The sequence below is a fragment of the Chrysochloris asiatica genome, unplaced genomic scaffold (genome assembly GCF_000296735.1).
Source record: "Chrysochloris asiatica unplaced genomic scaffold, ChrAsi1.0 scaffold00204, whole genome shotgun sequence".
NCBI classification, from domain to species: domain Eukaryota; kingdom Metazoa; phylum Chordata; class Mammalia; order Afrosoricida; family Chrysochloridae; genus Chrysochloris; species Chrysochloris asiatica.
In genome coordinates this window covers 1,069,323-1,091,473 of record NW_006408722.1, presented here as the reverse complement: position 1 = coordinate 1,091,473, position 22,151 = coordinate 1,069,323, and the positions used below count along the sequence as shown (strand labels likewise).

The following is a 22,151-nucleotide window of genomic DNA, read 5'->3' as shown; positions in this document are numbered from 1 at the left end:
TATACAAATTGTTCCACAACACTGGTTACAGTCCCACAGTGTGTTACCACTCTCCCTATTTCCTTCCTGGGTTCCCTGTTTCCAGTGTCCCTGTCCCTCCCTCTCTTCGAATTTTTTGTTTTGGGCAAGTGTTTCCTTTTTGGTTTGTATTTGATTGTTCTGAGAAGCACATTCTTCACCAGTGTTGTTGGTTCTGGTGTGGTGCTTGTAGGATCAGTACTGGACAGCGTACCACAAAGTCAGCTGTTCAAACCCACCAGCTGCTTTTTGGAAATCCTATACAGAGTCGCTGTGAATCAGAACCAACTCGATGGTACTTAACATTATTTAGAAGGTGACCTCCGGGAGTGTGTCTTCAGTTTCAAGTTAGGAGGTTTTCTGAGGGCAGTCATCTTGGGGTTCTTCTAGTCTCTTTTCTGTTTTTATTCTGGGGTGGGGGGGTACCAGGAGGGCTTTGAATTTTCTGTATTTTATACCCATTCTAACTAGGACCTTCTATAGTGGCAACCAGGCATATTCTGGTCTCTTGGTTAGAGGAGGCTGCAGTTCATGTGAGCTAGTAGTCCTATGGACAAATTGCTTCCTTGAGTTTTTTTTTCCTTTCTCTTACACTCCAGCCAGGAAGAGACTTAATAGTTGCTTCTTAAGCGGCTGCTTGCAAGCTTTTCAGGCTCCAGCTGCTACTCATCAGACTAGTACATAGAACATTATCTCAAAGTGTATTTTACCAATTGACCTCGATATACCCTTAGGCTAGAACATTTTATTAAACAAGAATGCTTTATAAATCTTTTTAGTTTCATTTATTTTTTTAGCCATTTGTCTTAGTTAATTAAAGGTATAAAACTTGGCCTCTGATACTGCCTTTAATGAGTGACTGCTTGCTTGGTCACCATGCTGAGTGGCATTACTTGCGATGTCCTACTTGTGAGCATGCACATCACTTCCATTGTGAAACTAGAAACCCTAGTGAAGATTTATTTCTGCATGTATTTATTATGTTTGAAATAACTAATCAAGTGATTAATTTTAAAGTCCGAAAATTTATATAACAATTCAAATATCAACATCTTCCTAGGCAGCCAGAGTTATTCTACCCTTAAAGGAAGCTACTAACTGGATTTCCCTGTGTTGAATGCTAGGTCTTTTAGGTCTTTCAGCCCTCATTGTCAGTAGTGATTATTTGTTCATAACAAAGTTGGATGCAGCTGTGGAATTGACAAACTGCTCTTTTAGCAGTGGGGCAAGGCTTTTCAGTAGATACATATAGAAGGTAAGGGTAGGTTTACCGTGTTTAGAACTAGCTCTATTTCAAACTTTGCAGTAGCTTAAGAACACTTCAGGATACTTTTGGTTTAAGTTTTAAAGATTTTCTCAGGGCAATGATTTCAAGGGTTCTTTCAGCCCCCCTGGCTCCAGGAAGTTTGGAACCCATGAGAATTCGAAATGTTTTTCTGCATTTCTCCTCCACCTTCATCGTTAAAATTTTCTATCTGTACATGTCACATCTACTTAATTAGGCTTCAGAGAGCTTGGGAAAATCAGCCTGTTTAAATTCTATTTATTATGGTATAAGGTATGGCACTGTAAGGTAAGCACTGGACTGTTAAGTGCAAGGTTGGCAGTTCAAACTCACCAGCTGTTCCTCAGAAATGCTGTATAGGGCCATTTGAGTTGTAACTGTCTTGATGGCACTTAACAACAACAAAAAATGGCATAGAGTAAGAAAGATGAACTAGGCCCCATTGGCAGAGCTGTCTAGTGTATGACGAGGGATTAAGGGCATCATCATGCTGGAGTCCATGTCCTTGAAACTCTCCTGTAATATTCTAGGAGAAATGTGTTTATGGTAGAAAATACAGCCATGATCCTCAATAAAGATCATTTTCTTTTTCAGATTAGCTTTATTTGCTCACCGTGAAGATGGACCTGGAATCCCAGCAGATATTAAACTTTTTGACATATTTTCACAGCAAGTCGCTACAGTAATACAGGTTTGTATGACTTATCTTCTGAATACTAGAAAGTTTGAAACTTCTCTGTTGCATCTTCTGAATACTAGAAAGTTTGAAACTTCTCTGTTGCTAGATCCTTGTGTAATCTTCAATCTAAATGTTATGGTTTTCTAAACTTTCCAGTCTAGACAAGACATGCCGTCAGAAGATGTTGTGTCTTTACAAGTCTCTCTCATAAATCTTGCCATGAAGTGCTACCCTGATCGTGTGGACTATGTTGATAAAGTTCTGGAAACTACAGTGGAGATATTTAATAAGCTCAATCTTGAACAGTAAGTCAAAGTTGCATTTTTTAAAAACCTTCAAAAAGCCCATTTTTGTCCCAAATTCACTTTTACTTCTCAGCTGCTTTTTGAAATGTTAGCATTTGTCTTAAGTTTTTGTTAGATTGTCGTGCTTGGTGCTATTCAGGCCAGAAGGTGGTGACCAATTGGTTATGTACATTGATGAAATGTGAAACATTCATAGACCATAAACAATAGTCTTTATGAACAGGTGTCTCCATTTCAGACTCAGTTCTATGTCCGAATGAGTTGGTATTAAACAGTAGTTCCATATGAAGTGGTTTCCTACAGAAGACTAAATTGTGAACAATTAGAAGAGGCATATATGTATTTAAGGTGTAGAAATTAAATTGGTTTAAAGTCTTTTTCTATTTTGAGCTTTGATTTTCAGTCCATCAAGGAAAACTATTTCCTTCTTGGTGCTTCCTCTGCATGTTTCCCTAGACCTGTGACGGGCTCCAGCGGCAGTTCTGGGAGGTTCTTCTTGCAGCCTGTGCACCCCCAGTTGTCGAGCCAGGCCTCCCCCTTTCTATTACTGAAAGCTTCACTTCACATACTCTTTTTCTTTTCTGTCTCCCTTCTAATAGTTTGGCTGTATCAGGAAAATTTCTTTTGTCTCTTTTTGGTTTTGTTCACTCCCATTTTTATAGAACTGAGAAACATTCTAGAATTTTGAGTGTGAGAAAATTTTTTAATATTATATATCTATATCTCCTCCCACCAAGTGAATTTTAAAATTAGGCAAAATGAAGAATTTGAAATCCTAATCTTTAAAATATAATGCCCAGATATGCTTTAATATCAACAGACATGCTAGTAACTTAAATTCAGGGGTTTTGTTGTTGTTTTTTTGAGGGGGCAGAGGTAGGTAGGAGTAAGGGTTAGTGTTAAAACTATGGCTAAGTGTAGACTAGGCCTAGAACTTTGCTTACTGTTGGGGTTATGGTTAGGACTAGGGTTAGGGTTGGGGTTTTTGTTGTTATTGTTGTTAGGTGCCATAGAGTCGGTACCAACTCATAGCGTCCCTATGCACAACAGAATGAAACACTGCCCGGTCCTGGGTCAACCTCACAATTGTTGCCACGCTTGAGCCCATTGATGCTTCTCCTTTGCCAATCAATCTCACTCAGGGTCTTCCTCTTTTTCTCTGACCCTCCACCTTACGAAACATGTTACCCTTCTCCAGCGACTGATCCCTCCTGACAATATGTCCCAAGTGTGAGAGACGAAGTTGGGCCATCCTGACCTCCAAGGAGCACTCTGGATGCACTTCTTCCAAAACAGATTTCTGTTGGTTCTTTTAGCAGCCATGGCACTTTGAATATTCTCCTCCAACACCATAACTCAAAAGCATCAATTCTTCTGTGGTCTTCCTTATTCACTGTCCAGCTTTCGCATGCATATGAGGTGATTGAAAACACCATGGCTTGGGTCAGGCGCACCTTAGTCTTCAAGCTGACATCTTTGCTCTTTAACACTTTAAAAAGGTTTTGTGCAGCAGATTTGCCTAATGCAGTATGTCATTTGATTTCTTGACGGCTGTTTCCATGAATGTTGGTAGTTGATCCAAGAAGAATGAAGTCCTTGACAACTTCAACCTTTTCTCCATTGGTAAGAATGTTGTTTATTGTTCCAGTGGTGAGGATTTTTGTTTTCTTGACATTGAGATGCAATCCATACTGAAGGCTGTGGTCTTTGATCTTCATCAGTAAATATTTTAAATCCTCTTCACTTTCAGCAAGTAAGGTTGGGGTAGGGTTGGGAATAAGACTTGGTCTAGTTTTTAGGATTACAGCCAGGTTAATTTTTTTTTTTTTTCTTTAAATCTTCACTTGTAAATTCTTTATATTCCCTCTTTTTACTTTATATTTTTGTTGTTGCAACTCTATCTCTTTTTGTGTTTACAGTCTTACAGGTCTTTTTTACTTTGAATTCTTCTACATCTGGTTTGTATTCTGGGTGGTACTATTTTGTGTGGTAATCTCAGGTGGTTGTTGTGTGTTCTCTGTCAAGAGCTCCCTTTAATATTTTCTGTAGTATTGGAGGAAGATTTCTTCCAATAATTGTTGGACAGTATTCTTTGAGAGTTTTTTGTTGTTGTTGTTGTTATTGTTGTCTCTTCCTGTTCTTGAATTTCAATCAAACATAAGTTACTCATCTTGAATAATATCCTATTCATTTAAATCTTGTTTTCTTTGGATTTTTTTGTTCTTTATTCTGGTTGTCCTGTAGTAGATGAATATTGAGAGATTTGTTTTCAAGCTCAGCCATTTGCTCTTCTATTACTGCTTTTACCCTTTCAGTGTATTAATTACTTCTGAAGATTTGTGTTAACCTTCTGATGTTCTGATTGCTGTTTTTTTTTCCAATGTTTTGTGAATTATGTTGTAGTTTACATGGGAGAACATTAGCTTTACATTCATCCTATTGTATATCATTTTACTGCCATGGTTATAATCCCCTCGATGCGTCATCAACCAACCAAAGAGTATATACCCTGCAAGCCTTCCCGCTGGTCGTCAGCACAGAGCCCCTCTGCTTCTCCGGGTCTAGAGTCCCCAGCCGTTCCCTCTCTCCAAATCATCTTCTCTGCCTCCATCTCTGGCGTCACTGCTTCTCTGGGTAGGGTCCTGCATTCCACTTTTCTTCCTTGATGGTCCCAGGGACCTCTGCTCCTTAACTGTAAAGTCAACCACTCCCCTCCTTTTGCTACAAAACATCTACCTTTACCTTTCCAACCCTCAGTCCTAATAACAATTATTCACTATTGTGCCACATGAGAGCTAGCCCCATCTCCTTTCATCAGCCCAGACAGATTAGATACTACTCACAGGAGATTCTGCCTTCCTCCATGCCCTCTGTATCTAGGCTTCGTCTTGAAAGCTTGTAAGCCAGTTACTTCTTGCCTTTGTAGCCCCCCATTTTGGGTAGGAAAGTGAGGCAGCACAGGAGGCACTCACTCATCTCTGCCAAGAAATTTGGAAGACAACTATCTGGCCGACTGATTGGAAGAGATCAATGTTTGTGCCCATTCGAAAGAGAGGTGACCCAATGGAATGCGGAAATCATCGGACAATCTCTTTGATATCTCAGGCGAGCAAAGTTTTGCTAAAGGTAATACAGAAACGGCTACAATCATACATTGACAGAGAACTTCCAGAGGTTCAAGCTGGATTCAGAAGAGGCCGTGGAACGAGAGATATCATTGCTGATGTCCGATGGATCTTGGCTGAAAGCAGAGAATATCAGAAGGATGTTTACCTGTGCTTTATTGACTACACAAAGGCTTTCAATTGTTATGGACAACATTGAGAAGTATGAGTATTCCAGGAAGCTATGCCTGGCATCTGACCCCAGGAAGAGCAGGACTACTGGACTGGAGAGGGTGGGGACTGGCCCCCTGCTACCAGAGGGTGTGGGAGCATGGGAGAACTGTACCCTTGCTGCCAGCCTCCAGCTGTGTCCTCACAAAAGCCCAAGGTGACTGTGCTGCTCCATGCCAGCCCACAGCCCACCCATTTTTCTTCTCTCTGGCTGCTCCTGTCTTAACTTCCTCTTCCAATGGACACTTAATCTACCCTTCTGTCCTAGCCCCTGATGTTCAGGGTTCCAGCATCACCTTCTATATTTGTTTCACTGGTCTCTCATCTCTTTAGGAGCTCTAGTAGCTTAGTGGTTACGAATCAGGCTGCTAACCTCCAGGTCAGCAGTTTGAAACTACCAGCCGTTCTGAGGGAGAAAGATGAGGCTTTCTACTCCTGTAAAGATTATTTTTCTATTTTGTTGAATTGTTGGTTTTGATTTACTATATTTCTTTTCATCTAGAATATACAGTACTCACTGGCTGCCATAGGAACCAAAAACGCACTTCAAATACTTTTCTTTGATATATTGTCAAATTCTATACAGTCAACTCCAGATACACAACCTATTATGAGTTGGAAATTACTGTATTATATCCTATTTTGTATCCACAATAATTGATAACTGTGTTTAGGTAGACATCTTTATCCTTTTTCAAAAAAGGTCGTTGGGGGACATTAATTTTTTATGAAACAAGTGCTATTTGTATATGTAGGAAGTTACTTTTTTTTCATTAAAAGGCTGCTGTTTTTCTTTTGTAGTATTGCTACCAGTAGTGCAGTTTCAAAGGAGCTCACAAGACTTTTGAAGATACCTGTTGACACTTACAACAATATTTTAACAGTTTTGAAATTAAAACATTTTCACCCACTCTTTGAGTACTTTGACTATGAGTCCAGAAAAAGCATGAGTTGTTATGTGCTTAGTAATGTTCTGGATTATAACACAGAAATTGTCTCTCAAGACCAGGTAAGAGAATACCAACATACTGTTTATAGGCAAACAGACTCTATAATTGCTGTTTTAGACCTTGGGACCAGGACAAGAGATGACAGAGGAGGGTGGTTTAATACTTAAAAAAGAAAAAAAATTGCAAGTAACTTAATATATAAATTGGAGATGCATAAAAAAGATGATAAAACCTATAATCCCACAAGGGAGAGAATAACTACTGTTATTTAACACTTGGTGTACCTTGTTTCAGACTTTTTTCCCATCCCTTGCTTTGTGTATTGACATACATATATTGTTGATACAATTTTGTAGCTTTACACCACTGGAAACAGTTTCCTGTGCTGATTGTTTAACCCCAGTGGGTGGCTTGTTTCCTGTTACAGGTGGATTCAATAATGAATTTGGTATCCACGTTGATTCAAGACCAGCCAGATCAACCTGTAGAAGACCCTGATCCAGAAGACTTTGCTGACGAGCAGAGCCTTGTAGGCCGCTTCATTCATCTTTTGCGTTCTGAGGACCCTGACCAGCAGTACTTGGTATGAGTTAACTCGTACTGTAACTCTTCATCAGCTCCTAGTGAAAATACATATACAAGTGTTTAAAATGGTCTGTGGCAACCTGTGGTTTTATTCGTTAACTGCCGCCGAGTCGGTTCCGACTCACAGAGACCCTGTATAGGGTTTTTGAGGAGCAACTGATGATTCTGAACCATGACCTTGCCCTTCAAACCGACCTTGCAGTCCCAGTGCATTAACCCGCAGCACCAAAACAACTGCAGTTGAATTAAAGATTGTGACATCAATGGGTTTTCACTTGCTGTATGAATGCATAATTTTAAACAAGTGAGAAGTCAGTTGCTCTCTATCTTTTGAAGATTTAAAGAGGCTTACAGAAATGCTATCCTCTTTTAGTTGGGTGTCTCATGGCTAGTCATGTTCGTTGATTTTTTTGAACTCTCACTTTCAAAAATATAAATATGTTGTATTTAAATTTTATAATGATAAACTTAAAAGTTAAAAAAGCATCATCTTTATATTGAATTATATTTATGTTTCTAAGGTTTTCAATGAAAAGTTATATTTGTTTGCCCCGTTGAAAACATGTAAAAGGACAAAATCAAATTGTCTTTTTTTGTAACCTCTTTTTCCCTGTAAAGAATAATCAGATGAGGTTCTCTCTGTATCATTGTATGTTAAGTGCCTTTGAGTTGGTTCTGACTTATAGTGACCCTGTATAGGGTTTCTGAGGAGCACTGGTAGCTTTGATGTACTGACCCTGTGATTAGCAGGGCAGTGCTTATCCTATATTGCACATTAGGACCCTTGTTTATTATCATTGTGGTTGTTAAGTACCATCGAGTTGGTTCTGCCTCATAACAACCCTTTATTGGGTTTCCAAGGAGTAACTGGTGGGTTTGAACTGTTGTTAACCCTACAGTGATTGTTGTTTAAGTGGCATTGAGTCAGTTCCCACTCAACTGTATAGGGTTTCCGAGAAGCAGCTGATGGATTTGAGGATGAGACCTGATTTGTTACCATTGACAGACACTCTTGTACTTCTTTATAACTGGCATGTTACAATACGAGACTGATGTAGCAATGTAGGATAAGCACTGGACTGCTAGGCCAATGATTCAAACCTACCAGTTGCTCCTCAGAAACCCAATGCAGGGCTACTGTGAGTTGGAACTGACTTGATGGCACTTGACATCAACAACTAGGGTGTTTGTGATGACTTGGCAAGAGTAAAAACGGAAAGTGAAGCCTGTTATATGATGCACATGCAACCACAGTATTGTAACAGTGGTGAAGATGAGCACTCCATTTAGCTTTATAAATGATTAATCATAAGAGAAAAAACTCGATTCTTTTTATTTTTTTAATTGTCAGATTTTAAACACAGCACGAAAACATTTTGGAGCTGGTGGAAATCAACGGATTCGTTTCACACTACCACCATTGGTATTTGCAGCTTACCAGCTGGCTTTTCGCTACAAAGAGAATTCTAAAGTGGTAGGTGTACTTTCAAATGTCAAATTTTTATTCCTTTTCTTTATTGTGTGTATGTACTAGTTTTTATTTTGGGAAACTTTAAACATGTCCTTAAATTGACAAAGATACAGGCAGTGAAGCTTCAGTTTCAGTAATAATCAATGTAATGTTCATCCTAATTTAAGCGTCCCAGCCAGAGACACTTAAAGAGCTGCAACTCAAATATGGCTGCAACAGTACATTAACAGGGGAACTACCAGCCTCAAGCTGGATTCAGAAGAGGACGTGAAAAGAGGGGTATCATAATGTTGATATCCTATAGCGTCATAACGTTGATGCTAGATGGATCTTGGCTAAAAGCAAGACTATCAGAAAGATGTTTATTTGTGCTTTACTGACAATGTAAAGCTATATGGATCATGACAAACTATGGATAACATTGCGAAGATTGAGTAGTCCAGAACACTTAATTGTGCTCATGAGTGTGGAACCTGTACACAGACCAAGAGGCAGTCGTTTGAACAGAACAAGGGATACTAAATGGTTTGAAATCAGGAAAGGTGTGCACCAGGGTTGTATTCTTTCATCATAGTTATTCAACCTGTATGCTGAGCATATAAGCAGAGAAGCTGGTTTATATGAAGAACGTGGCATCAGAATTGGAGGAAGACTCACTAACAACCTGCGATATGCAGATAATACAACCTTGCTTGCTGGCAGAAAGAGAACTTAAAATACTAATGATGACTGTAAGAATAAGCAAACTGTTCACCAGGAAGCCATCAAGGCAAGCAATCAAGTTCCTTCAGGACAAACCCCCCTCTAAGTCTGAAACTCAAGGGAAACACATGAGCAGGCATGTAAGCTTGCTGATGACCACATTGGTCTATGGTTGAGTGGAATAGGGGGAAAGGCAGCAATGAAGAAATGGGCTGAGTTCAACCACGGTCCATTGACCTGGAGATGAGAAAGGAAACAAGGGTAAATTGCTACAATTTGATAAAATTGACCTACACTCAAGGAGATAGTAACTTAAAATACAAACAGAGAGGAAAGGAGTCTTCACATCAAGTATCCATGCTATCCCCTCTGTACACAGGGTAGATAGGGAAGGGCAACTTAGACATTGGCTACCTAAAATGAGGGAGGTAATAAAGGTATGAAGTGACTGGCTTACAAGATTATAAGAGGGAGTTTAGTTTAAGAGTGTGGGGGCGGGGTGGAGAAGAAAGAGTCCCCACTGAATAGTTTTCATCTCTTCTAGATGGGTCTGGTGAAAACAAATGGGGATAAGATACTTGTAATTCAATAGTGAGTAATTATTATCATGACTAATTGCGACTGTCACAATTGTAACAGTAGAAGTTTTGTATCAAAAATGGGGGAGTAGTTAATTTTACAGTCCAGAAACAAAGGAGAAGAGCACAAGCAGAATATGAGACTTTATCCAGAGAAGCAGCGACACCAGAGATGGAGGCAGAGATGGGGACATGGAGAGAGGGAGCAGCTGAGGACTTTAGATTCATGGGAAGAGAGGAACTGAGAGCTGGTGGCCAGGAGGCAGACTTGCAGAATGTGCTCTTTGGTGGTGTAAATTATTATATATGCCTGAGTGTTTTGAAAAAAAAAGCTATAGTGAATAGCGAGAAAAATAAACACTGTTAACTGATGATACATGGAGGGAATTATAATCATTGTAATGAAACAAGGTGTATGATTTGTTGAATGTAAAACTGATGCTCTGCCCTATAAGCTTTCACTCAATTCACCATAAAATCTTTAAAAAAAAAAAAATACTAATGATTATCAAAGATTACAGCCTTCAGTATGGGTTGTACCCCAAGGTAATGAAAATAAAAATCTTTAATAACAGACCAATAAATAACATCTTGAGAGATGGAGAAAAGATTGAAGTTGTCAAAGACTTCATTTTGTGTGCATCCACAGTCAACATGCATGGAAGCAATAGTCAAGAAATCAAACGATGTATTGCATTGGGCTCATCTACTGCACAAAACTTATTCAAAGTGTTCAATAATAAAGATGTCAGCTTGAGGACTAAGATGCTCCTGTCCTAAGCCATGGTATTTACAGTAGTCTCATATACATGTGAAAATTGGACAGTGAATAAGGAAGACTATAGAAGAATTGATGAGTTTAAATTGTGGTGTTGGAGGAGTATTTTAAAAGTACCACGATTGCCAAAAGAACAAACCAATCTGTATTGGAAGAAGTACAGCCAGAATGCTTCTTGGAAGTGAGGTTGGTGATACTTGGTCTTTTATATTTCAGACATTTTATCAGGAGGTACCAGTCCCTGAATAAAGACATGCTTGGTAAAGTATAGGGTTAGCAGAAAAGAGGAAGACCCCCAACGAGATGGATTGACACCGTGGCAACAGCAGTGGGATCAAGCATAGCAATGATTGTGAGGATGATGCGGAAACAGGCCGTGTTTGTTCTGTTGTTCATAGGGTCGCTGTGGGTCAGAATCAACTTGATGGCACCTAACAGTAACAAGTAGTGATAATAAGAAGAAAATGTTGAAGTTGGCCAACATTTCATTTTACTTAGATCCAAAATCAGTGCTCCTGAAAGCAGCAATCCAGACATCAAACAATGAATTGCATTGGGCATATCTGTTTTTAAAAGACCCTTTTAAAGGGTTAAAGCAAAGATAGCACTTTGAGGACTAAGGTACACCTAACCCAAGCTATAGTATTTTCATTCACCTTATATATGTTCAAAAGCTGGACAATGAACAAGGAAGATCAAAGAGTTTATGCCTTTGGATTTTCTTGATGAAGAATATTAAATATACCATGATGGATGGCCAGAAGAACGAACAAATCTGCCTTAGAATAACTACAGCCAGAATGCTCCTAAAAGGGAGGATGGAGAAACTTTTCCTGTACTTTGAACATATTATCAGGAGGATCCAGTCCCTGGAGAGGAACATCATGTTTGGTAAAGTAGAGGATCAGCAAAAAAGAGGAAGAACTTTAATGAGACTTAATGACACAGTAGCTGTGACATTGGGCTCAAATGTAGCCATGATTGTGGGCATGATGCAGACTGCACAGAGTCTTGTTCTGTTGGGCGGAGGAGTATTGTTAGGAGTGGAAACCCATTCAACAGCACCTAACAAATACAGCAGTGAGGTTGATAGGTCACATACTAACCAACACTTAGAAAGAAAAAGTGATTTAAATTTATGCTAAAACTTGCCCCTGTCCTTTTGAGACATTAATTTATTAAGAGTTGGCCCAGAATGTTTGTTTTTCTAAGAACAATTTTATTTTCTTGGAGTATTTATTTAAAGTACTAATTCTGAAGTGATACAAGAATCTCATGCAGACCTTGCAAGTGCATAATGTTAAGGTAAGACCTAATTTAAGGAGCTCTGGTAGCGTAGTGGTTACGAATCGGGCTGCGAGCCGCAAGCTCAGCAGTTCGAAACTACCAGCTGTTCCATGGGAGAAAGATGAGGCTTTCTGCTCCCGTAAAGATTTACAACCTCAGAAACCCTGTACAGGGTCGCTATGAGTCGGAACTGACTCCGTGGCACATAACAGCAACAACAACAATTTAAGTTAGCTTTGCCTAATGCTGGCGGTAGGAGTTCTGGTAGCGTAGTGGTTATGAATCAGGCTGCTAGCCTCAGGGTCAGCAGTTCGAAACTACCAGCTGTTCTGTAGGAGAAAGATGAGGCTTTTTGCTCCTGTAAAACTTTACAGCCTCGGAAACTCTGTGCAGGGTCGCTACGAGTCGGAACCGACTCCACGGCACCTAACCACCACCAATGCTGGCGGTGGTAGTGGTGGTTGTGTGCTGTCGAGTCAGTTCTCACTCATAACCACCTAGTATAGGGTTTCTTAGGCTGTGTATCTTTATGGGAGCAGACAGCCTCATCTTTCTCCCATGGAGTGGCTGGTAAGATTTGAACTGCTGACCATGCTCCTAGTCCACTATACCACCGAGGAGAGGCTCCTTTTGTCCAGTAATCTGGCCTGGCATTTAAAAATCACCTCTTTAAAGGTATGCCAGTACTTCATGAGTTGCATGCATTTTTTATGAATTTATTTTAGAAATAAAATCATGGCTTAAGTCTTCAGGGGTGTAGTTTTGAAGAACATACCTCAGTTTATTGAATGTGAAAGTTGGCAATTCAGATTTATTTAAGAAACAAATGCAGTGAACTCAATTTTCTAATAATGTGGAGAAAAGATTTAGTCAGTAGCTATAACTTTATGATGTATTTGCTTTGTCCAGTATTTATTAGACCAGCCTCTCATTCATTCCCCCTTTCCAGCATCTCCTGGGTAGATAGTTGGGACTATAGCAGGTAGCACAGTGTTTTTGGCTTATTCAGTTTGATCCTTGTAACAGATTATGACTCTTAATTTTTTTTTTTTTTAATGAAAAGAATTTATTGCTGTTTTGATTGCTTTAGCAAGAAAAATGTGGTCAAAGGTTTGACCATATTAGTTTATATTGACCTTTTAAAAAAATTATTGACTTTTTTAAAAATCAAATTGGCAAAGAGGAAAGAGAAAGCAAGTTTCAGCCTGTCACAGGTGTGATGAGAATTCATGCTTATCTATTAGTAGTGGGAATTTGAATTGCTACAGTCTGTCTAGAAAACTCCTACAATATGCAACTACCCACCCACTGCTGTCCAGCTGATTCTTACTCACAGCTACCCTGTCAGAGTACTCTATCCCATAGGGTTTTCAAGGCAATCATCTGAACAGAAACAGAGTGCCTCATCTTCTCCCACAGAGTAGCTGGTGGAGTTAGACTTTATGGTTAGCAACCCAACATTTAACCTACTGCACCAACAGGGCTCCTTAATATAGAACTAGAATCTTAAAAAATTCAGTAAATCCACTTCTAATAATTTATGTCAAGGAAATAGTGATTCAGTAAAGCTTTGTGTATATATTGTTAAAGTGTCATTGAATTGACTGTGACTTGTACAGTGTTTCTGAGGAGCAGCTGGTGGATTTCAACTACCAACCTTGTGGTTCACAGTCTGGTGAGGATCCCACAGTGCTGCACCAGGAGTGTGTATAGTCCGTTCATTATGGCATTTCAGATTAGGGAAACAGACAACAGCTAAATAAATTAGGCCACTTCCATTTTGTGTGATCTTTTGTGGTGTTACAACATTTCAGACAGCTTTGTTACTATAGTATCATGAGGAAAATTGCTCTGACAAAATAATTGGACTAAAAATAAGTTTGATATCAATTATATGCAGTCTGAGCGTAATTGTATTCAGCTGATTTTCAGTGAAGTTTAAAAAAGTACAGTACTAAACCATACATGAAGAACCCAATTATATTAAAATGCATGTTTATATGTGTGTCAGGAAAAAAACGAAGGATATTAACTCACATGTTGCCAGTGGTTTTCTTTGGGTGATAGATTAAGGAATGATTTTAATTTTAAAATTATTTTATGTATTTTCCCCAATTTGGGAATGTGTAACTTTACTGATCAGCGAAAACAAGCACCAAATAATAAACATTGCAAAGCTAGTATGCACCATCTTCCTTGGCACACTTAGCGTTTCATAAACGAGACAGAAGGAAGATGACGGGGCACCTGTACTACATTCACTGCTGGTTCTGCTGAACATTTTAAATAAAATGGACATTCTTCAGCTTAAAGTAATTTGAATTCTTTTTTTTTCTTATTTTAGGATGACAAATGGGAAAAGAAGTGCCAGAAGATTTTTTCATTTGCTCACCAGACTATCAGTGCTTTGATCAAAGCAGAACTGGCAGAATTACCTTTAAGGCTTTTTCTTCAAGGCGCCTTAGCTGCTGGAGAAATTGGTTTTGAAAATCATGAAACAGTAGCATATGAATTTATGTCCCAGGTAATGATCGTTCTCCCCTGTCTGGGTTGTGACATTTGTTTTTTGAGTTCAGTCGCTTGCCTATAGTTAAGTGGCAATGCCAGTCATTGGATTTCTTCTTCACCATCTTGGATTCTCTTAACACTGTGGTCACACTGACTGACTTAGAGCAGCAACAACATCTTTTGGATGCTGGAGCTAATGAAACCTAAGAGTTTCAAAAGTGGTATGGAAAAAGTGGTTCATGGAGAAAAGTCCCTTTGTCACTTCCGTTTGGGAGCCCTGGGTTAAACAAAGTTAAAACAGGTTTCTTGGTTGTAAGAATTATTTGTCAGAGTGTTAACTACACAAGCTGTATCTTCTGCCTCCTGAGAGAGCGTACGGCATGCTGTGATCTGGCGGTTTGATGGCATGTACTTTAGACAGTGCTGGAACAGATGATGAGTCCTTAAAGTTGTCCCTGTGCTTTGTGACCGCCAGGCCTTTTCTCTGTATGAAGATGAAATCAGTGATTCCAAGGCACAGCTAGCTGCCATTACCTTGATCATTGGTACTTTTGAGAGGATGAAGTGCTTCAGTGAAGAGAACCATGAGCCCTTGCGGACCCAGTGTGCACTTGCTGCCTCCAAATTGCTGAAGAAACCCGATCAGGGTCGGGCTGTCAGCACCTGTGCACATCTCTTCTGGTCCGGCAGAAACACAGACAAAAATGGGGAAGAGGTAAGGTGGGGGAGTCATTCCTGACCTTGGTACAGAAGAGGGAGCTGCTGCATTGCCCTGGTGCCTTGTGGGAGACATTTGGAGTGCTTAGAAATCTGGCTAAAAACCTCCACTTTGAGGGCATTGGACCATAGCAAGTTGATAGCACTGCTTTGTTTTCAGATTTATTTATGTACTTTAAAAAAAAGATGAAGATGATTTGAATATATATTGTGTCATTTTAAACTGGTGAAAGAAGCACTATAGTGCACAATTGATGCACTTGCACATTTGCAGTTCACTAATCACTTCATTATCTTCCCCGCTCCTGCCTTTTTATTTTAGCTTCATGGAGGCAAGAGGGTAATGGAGTGCCTCAAGAAAGCACTAAAAATTGCCAATCAATGTATGGACCCTTCTCTACAAGTACAGCTTTTTATAGAAATTCTGAACAGATACATTTATTTTTATGAAAAGGAAAATGATGCGGTAAGTGAACTATCAATTAGAGCATTACTGTTGTTAGTGCCATTGAATCTAGTCACCCTGTATAGGGTTTCAGAGGAATGGTGGGTGGGTGTGAACTACCAACCTGTGGTTAGTGGTCTGGTGTTTATCCAACAGCACCACACCGGGACTTGACTAGAACCTTGTTGTTGTTAAGTTCTATTAAGTTGGTTCTGACTCATGGTTACCTTTACAGGGTTTCTGAGGAGCAGCTGGTGGTTTAAACTACAGACCTTGTGGTTCACAGTCCTATGCTGATCCTACAATACCACACCAAGAATCCAGTTAGAGCATTTGATGTTGTATAGTACCACTGAGTCAGTTCCGACTCATAGTCATCCTGTATAGGGTTTCTGAGGAGCAGTTTGGTGGATTTGAACCACCAACCTTGCAGTTAGCAGTCCAGTGTGTACGCTGCAGTGCCACACCAGAAATCTGACTAGAGCATTAGTGAACCAATACTAAAATTGTTAGGTCGAAGGGCATAAATGTGGACTGTAAGTTTGTACTTGAATCTAAGGCCTGGTCTTTTGCTCTTAGAGTTAATAAGATATACTGTTAATACTGTTTTTTCCTTCCTCTAAATCATTTCGCTATATGACTCTTGTGAGTGGGAGTTTGGGGAAGTGTGTGGGTAGTGCCTGCTACCCAAAGATTGGTAGTTTGAGTCTACCTAGGAAGAAGGCCTGACGGTCAACTTCCGAAAAATCAGCCATTGAAAAATCCATGGACTGCAGTTCTTGGCTGTCAGATTCCACTTGATGACAACTGGTTGGTTATTGGACAGGATAGTGTGAAATACTCTTTTTTAAAAAAAGTTTAGTTATTTTAATTACGGTTTGGTGAAAAGTTTACAGAGTAAATTGTTGTTGTTGTTGTGTGCCGTGGAGTCAGTTCCGACTCATAGCGACCCTGTACAGGGTTTCCGAGGCTATAAATACAAGAGCAGAAAGCCTTATCTTTCTCCCACGGAACAGCTGGTAGTTTTGAACTGCTGACCCTGAGGATAGCAGCCCAATTCATAACCACTACACTACCAGAGCTTCTTACAGAGTAATTAGCATTCCGTTAAAAAATTCATGCACATTGTTTTGTAACATGAGTAGCATCTCTCGTATGGTTCAGTGTTTTGAAAAGTATGTTCCTTATGAATGCTATTGGCCTGTCTGTTGTTTAACTGCAAGGTGATCCTGGGGGTGGGATCAGTTCTGGGTTTAAAGAGTGTGTAAGAGCCACAGTCTTTGGAGTCCCACCTTTGTCTTGTCAGAGCAGTAAGTCTGGTCATTTTTATGCTTTGGAATTTTGTTTTACATTTTTCTCCCATTCTACCTGGACCTTCTGTGGTCCCAATACAATTACATACAGGGTAATGGTAGCCAGGTGCCATGTAGCATATTGACTACTCTTAGCTCAGGTTGGTTTTCAGTTGAGTCTTTATAGCTTTTTTTTATGAGTCCTTGTATAATGTATTAACCTCCTCTTCATATTTGGGGAGGGCAGAGATCGTGTTTGTGTTTGTTCATCACTTCATCTACAGCTCTTGTAGAACACATTGCTTCTCATAAAGGTGGGTACTTTGTAAAATCTTGATTAGTGAATATGGGTGGACAAATGGAATGCCTTTGGCCAGAAACTAAATTTTATAAATCTAAAGTTTTTTTGGTATACTTTTATGTCCATTTTGGTTTCTTTCATTTTATATTTGTTAGGTTAGGTTTTCTTGGGAATTTAAATTCTAAAAATTTATCTTTACAGAAAGCAAAGGGCACTTTCACTTCCTTTGTGTATATTGAATTGAACTGCTTTATTGCATAAACTATTAGAGTCCAGTATTACTGTTGTCAGAGGAGCAGAGTGGATGAATGTTCCATCTCAGGTCTATATTGCTTAGATTTCCCTTAGAATGTAGCAGGAGAGTTGATACAGATATTTATCATTCTGATGCTTTCTTTCTTATCTCTAGTGTTTGCAGACTTCACCTATTGGTTTCTTTCATTCTCCAAAATCCTATTAAATGCCCTTTTGATTTTGTTTTGTGAGGAAGAAAAGAATGGTCTTGTCATTGGGTTGTTGATTCATTCTTAGGTAAATACTGAGTGTCTTTGTGGTGCTAGGCACGGTGTGTAACCTGCTGAGCATATGATGGTGAACAAGACAGATGTGGTCGCTAGCCTCATCATGGAATTCAGAAATTTTTGCAGAGGGAAAACCCAAATCCATTGCTGTCCAGTTGATTTCAGCTCATAGCAACTCTGTAGTACAGAGAGCAGAACCGTGTTCCATCGGGTTTTTGAGGCTGTAAATCTGTAGAGACTCAAACAGCCTGATCTCTCCTACAGTGTAACTGGTAGCCTCAAACTTCTGGCCTTTCCGTTAGCAGGCCAGCACTTAAACCACTGTGCCACCAGGAGTCCTCTTTGCTGACTGCTCTTGAACATTTAAATGAGTTCGTCTGTCATGGAAGAACTAATGCAAGAAAATTCTCATTCCTTTTGCTGCTTCTTGTTTTGTGCCATTGAGTTGGTTTTGACTCATAGCGACCCTGTATAGGGTGTCCGTGAGTGGCTGGTGAGTTTGAACTCCTGACCTTGAGGTTACCAGTCCAGTGCTTATCCTTCAGCACCACACAAGAGCTCTCCTTGTTATTGTTGTTAAGTGCTGTCCAGTTGGTCTGACTCATAACGATTCCTGGTGTAGGGTACTGTGGGATAAAGCACTGGACCAGGAGGTCGCTTTGAACCACAGGCTTGATTGTTCAAGCTCCTCTGCCAGTCCTTGGAAACACCATATGGGGTTGCTATGAGTTGGAACCTACTTGATAGAGTCTATGGCTTTCCATTGGATGTTATGTAAAATACTCACTGTCGGTTTGAAAAATGCAGAATAATTTTTAAAATGCCAAATAATAGGTGAATCATGTGTAGTTTAGAATAATTCCTAAATGCATTATCCTTTACTAGTGTGGAGTCCTAGTGTGGCACTGTGGGTTAATGCTTGGACTGCAAGATCGATTTGAACTGCAAGGTCACTGATTCAAGTTCACCAGTTGCTCCTTGGAAACCCTATGAAGGGTTGCTGTGGTTTGGAACCGACTCGGCACATAACAACATTATTAGTGTGGTATTAGTAGTTACGGATTAAATACGTTTGTGCTTATTTTACTGGTTCTATTTGCTTTGATTTGTTTCAAGATTTATATACGCTGGAATGCGAGTTTGAACCACAAGGTTGGCGGTTCAAATTCACCACCCACTCCTCAGAAACCCTATACTGGGTCACTATTAGTCAGAACTGACTTGGCACTTAGCAACATATACGAAGGACTTCAGAAAAGTTCATGGAAAATGGAATTAACAGCTAATGTATTTTTCCACAAACTTTGAAACCCATTTGTGTATGTGTGCGTGAGAATATAAGTGTATATATTATGTGTGGGAGTCCTGGTGTGGCGCTGTGGGTTAATGTGCCAGACTGCAAATGTGTTTGAACTGCAAGGTCGGTGGTTCAGGCTTACCAGCTGCTCCTCAGAAACTCTATACAGGGTCACTATGGGTTGGAACCGACTCGACGAATTGTAACAACATATATTATGTTGATGTGTGTGTATACATATTTATATCTATATACACACGTATATATTGTTAAGTGCCACCGAATTGGTTCCAGCTCCTAGTGACTGACACTGTATAGGGTTTCTAAGGAGAAGCTGGTGAGTTTGAGTCACTAACCTTGACCTGTGATTCAGTGCTTATCCAACAGTGCCACACCAGGACTCCGTGTTTGTGTGAGTGTGTGTGTATGTGCACACCCAATAGTTGTTACTCATCTCTCTTTTCACATTTTTACTGTGATAATTGTTGAGAGTTACACAAGCTCCATCAAAATCGTTTTATTCAATTGCCTTTGTGTTTTGTGCTACAGACTTCATCATGAAATTGTGCATACTCTTTTGTAGGTAACAATTCAGGTTTTGAACCAGCTAATCCAGAAGATACGAGAAGACCTCCCAAATCTTGAGTCCAGTGAAGAAACAGAACAAATTAACAAACATTTCCATAACACGCTGGAGCATTTGCGTTTGAGGCGGGAATCACCCGAATCTGAGGGGCCAATTTATGAAGGTCTCATCCTCTAAAATGGAGACAGGTTCCCATACTCCTTTCCATTTCCATCCAGTGAGGGTTTTATTACGCTAGGTTTCCTGTCCATAGATTGTGCCTTTCAGAAATGCTGAGATAGGTCTCCCTTTTCTTACCTGTCATGTGGTTTACCTGGCACCTCCAGACACTCACCTTCAGGACCTTAATAAAGCTATTCACTTCATAAGTGTTCAGGTCTGTCTGACCACCCCAAGTAGCATGACTGATCTGCTATTTAAAATTCCTGTGGTTTGTAAAAAACAACAAACAAACAAAAAAGAACTCACTTATCTTGGCTACTAATGAAGCTTTTTCTCTCTTATCTTTTTTTCCCATTGTTGATTGTATAATTTTTTTCATTACTTGGGTAGTACTAACCCAAAAGTGTCTTGTCTCTTTGTTCTCTAGTTCAACTTGAGCTTAATTTAGAGGAAAGGAATATTGTATGTGGAATTCAGCTTGGGCTTTTTCCTAAATGCAAGATGAGGCCATGTAAAATATTTTCTCTAAAACTAGAATATATTAATGCATGTTTGAGAATTTTCAAGCACCATGGTCAAAACCAGAAGCTATATTTTGCATATTTGGACTCAGCCATTCATTAAGAACTTATGTTGTCCCTGGGCATATTTATCAAAATCATTTTGTTCTAAATAGTATAAAATAGAAAGTTTGTGATCTATATAATTTATGTAAACCATCATTATTGTAAATTTAGGGGAAGATGCATCACATGGTTATGATTTTTTTTCCACCAGTGAAACAATAAAGTTGCTATTAACAATTTTGGACATTTTGTTCCCTCCATACTATTATGATTCATAAAAGAAACTACAACACCTGTAGAGTTTATTAGACATTTTTGATATATTCACAGAGCTTATTCATTCAGCTCTAGTTTCAAGCACATATTGAGCAAGGCACCATCCACTGTTTGGGCATTTGCACCCTTTTGTTTTCCTCAGTCTTAATCTGCTTTTACTTAGTATGATAAGTCTGCATGAACTGCCCAAAGATCCAGCACCTGTATTTGTTTTCTGTTGTGTAACTGCATGAATAATTTACTTTAAAAAGATCAGCATGAGGCTGCTCCCTGTAAGTAGGAGGTTAAAGATAGCACAACTGTCTGACTTTTCCAACGTGCTACACCACTTCATCGTCCTTGATCTTGGTCCCCACTCTTCCAGTCTCTCAAGTCCAGGGTTCTGCAACACACTGCAGCATCTCACGCAATTCATAGCTGTCAAAGGAAATGGCTTCTGCAGCTGTGGAGGTTGGCAAGTCCCAAATCCATAGTTCAGAGATCGGTGTGGAGGAATCTTCTCACCCACGTAGTCTCAAGAGGAACCCAAATCGACAAATCATGAACTGGGAGTCAGATATAATGAGCCAGATGCAAGATTTGAGGCAAGAGAGCAAGTTTTTCCAAAGCAGACCTATTAATTGGAGTCAGACCATGCCCCCAAGGGACACTAAGTGATGACTTGAGTCACGCCCTCTACTAAGGTGGGGGCATCCTTAATACCTAGTTTCACTTTCCTTAGCATTTCACTTCAAAATGGGTCTATAATCAAGGCATGTTGTTGAGTGCCGTTGAGTCAGTTCTGACCCATAGAGACTCTGTATAGGGTTTCCGAGGAGCAGCTGGTGAGCTTGAACTGCCAACCTTGTGGTTGAAACCAACTTTGTACTCTAGTGCATTAACCCATAGCGCCACACCAGAGACTAAGATTTACAATACATCACAGAATAGAGGAATTTGGCTAGAAGAGCCAGAAGACATAATTAGCTGCCCTGTAATTAACAAATTATCTCCAAATTTAGTCTTAAAACAAGAGATATTTATATTACAGTTTTTCCAGGTCAGGAATTTGGAAGTAGCTGGTGTTTGTTATGTAGCTCAGTGTTACTCATGAGGTTGCAAGGTAGAGCTGCAGTCATCTGAAGGTTTGCTGGGGATGGGAGGCTCTGCTTCCAAGGTTGCTTCATGAGGTTGCAAGGTAGAGCTGCAGTCATCTGAAGGTTTGCTGGGGATGGGAGGCTCTGCTTCCAAGGTTGCTTCGATGGCTCCTCTCATAGGCCTCCATAGGGCAGACTTAAGTGTGTTCGCAACATGGCAGCTCTCTTCCCCAGAGTGGGAGATCCAAGAAAACAAGGAAGGAGGAAGCCACATGCCTCTTTGTGACCAAACCTTGGAAATAGCACACTCGTTTGCACCTTACTCTTACAAAAAGAGCTCCACTTAAAAGGAGCCATAACACTTCACATCTCACTATCTGCCCACCTGATGAAAGATCTCTAGCATTTGGTAAGTTTTACAAGAATAAGTG

At 39.8% G+C, this 22,151-nt stretch overlaps 1 protein-coding gene across 1 annotated transcript in view; it reads left to right on the top strand.

Annotated features, from left to right (window-relative positions):
* Positions 1-20,605, top strand: part of VPS35 (vacuolar protein sorting 35 homolog (S. cerevisiae)) — a 52,063-nt gene extending 31,458 nt beyond the window's left edge. The window contains exons 9-17 of the mRNA XM_006872561.1: positions 1,898-1,994; positions 2,139-2,287; positions 6,424-6,631; positions 7,000-7,155; positions 8,509-8,631; positions 14,318-14,497; positions 14,957-15,196; positions 15,521-15,664; positions 19,638-20,605. Coding sequence (XP_006872623.1) covers positions 1,898-1,994; positions 2,139-2,287; positions 6,424-6,631; positions 7,000-7,155; positions 8,509-8,631; positions 14,318-14,497; positions 14,957-15,196; positions 15,521-15,664; positions 19,638-19,817 — 1,477 coding nt within the window. The 3' untranslated portion in view covers positions 19,818-20,605. The remainder of the gene's footprint in view (positions 1-1,897; positions 1,995-2,138; positions 2,288-6,423; positions 6,632-6,999; positions 7,156-8,508; positions 8,632-14,317; positions 14,498-14,956; positions 15,197-15,520; positions 15,665-19,637) is intronic.
* The last annotated feature ends 1,546 nt before the right edge of the window (positions 20,606-22,151 follow it).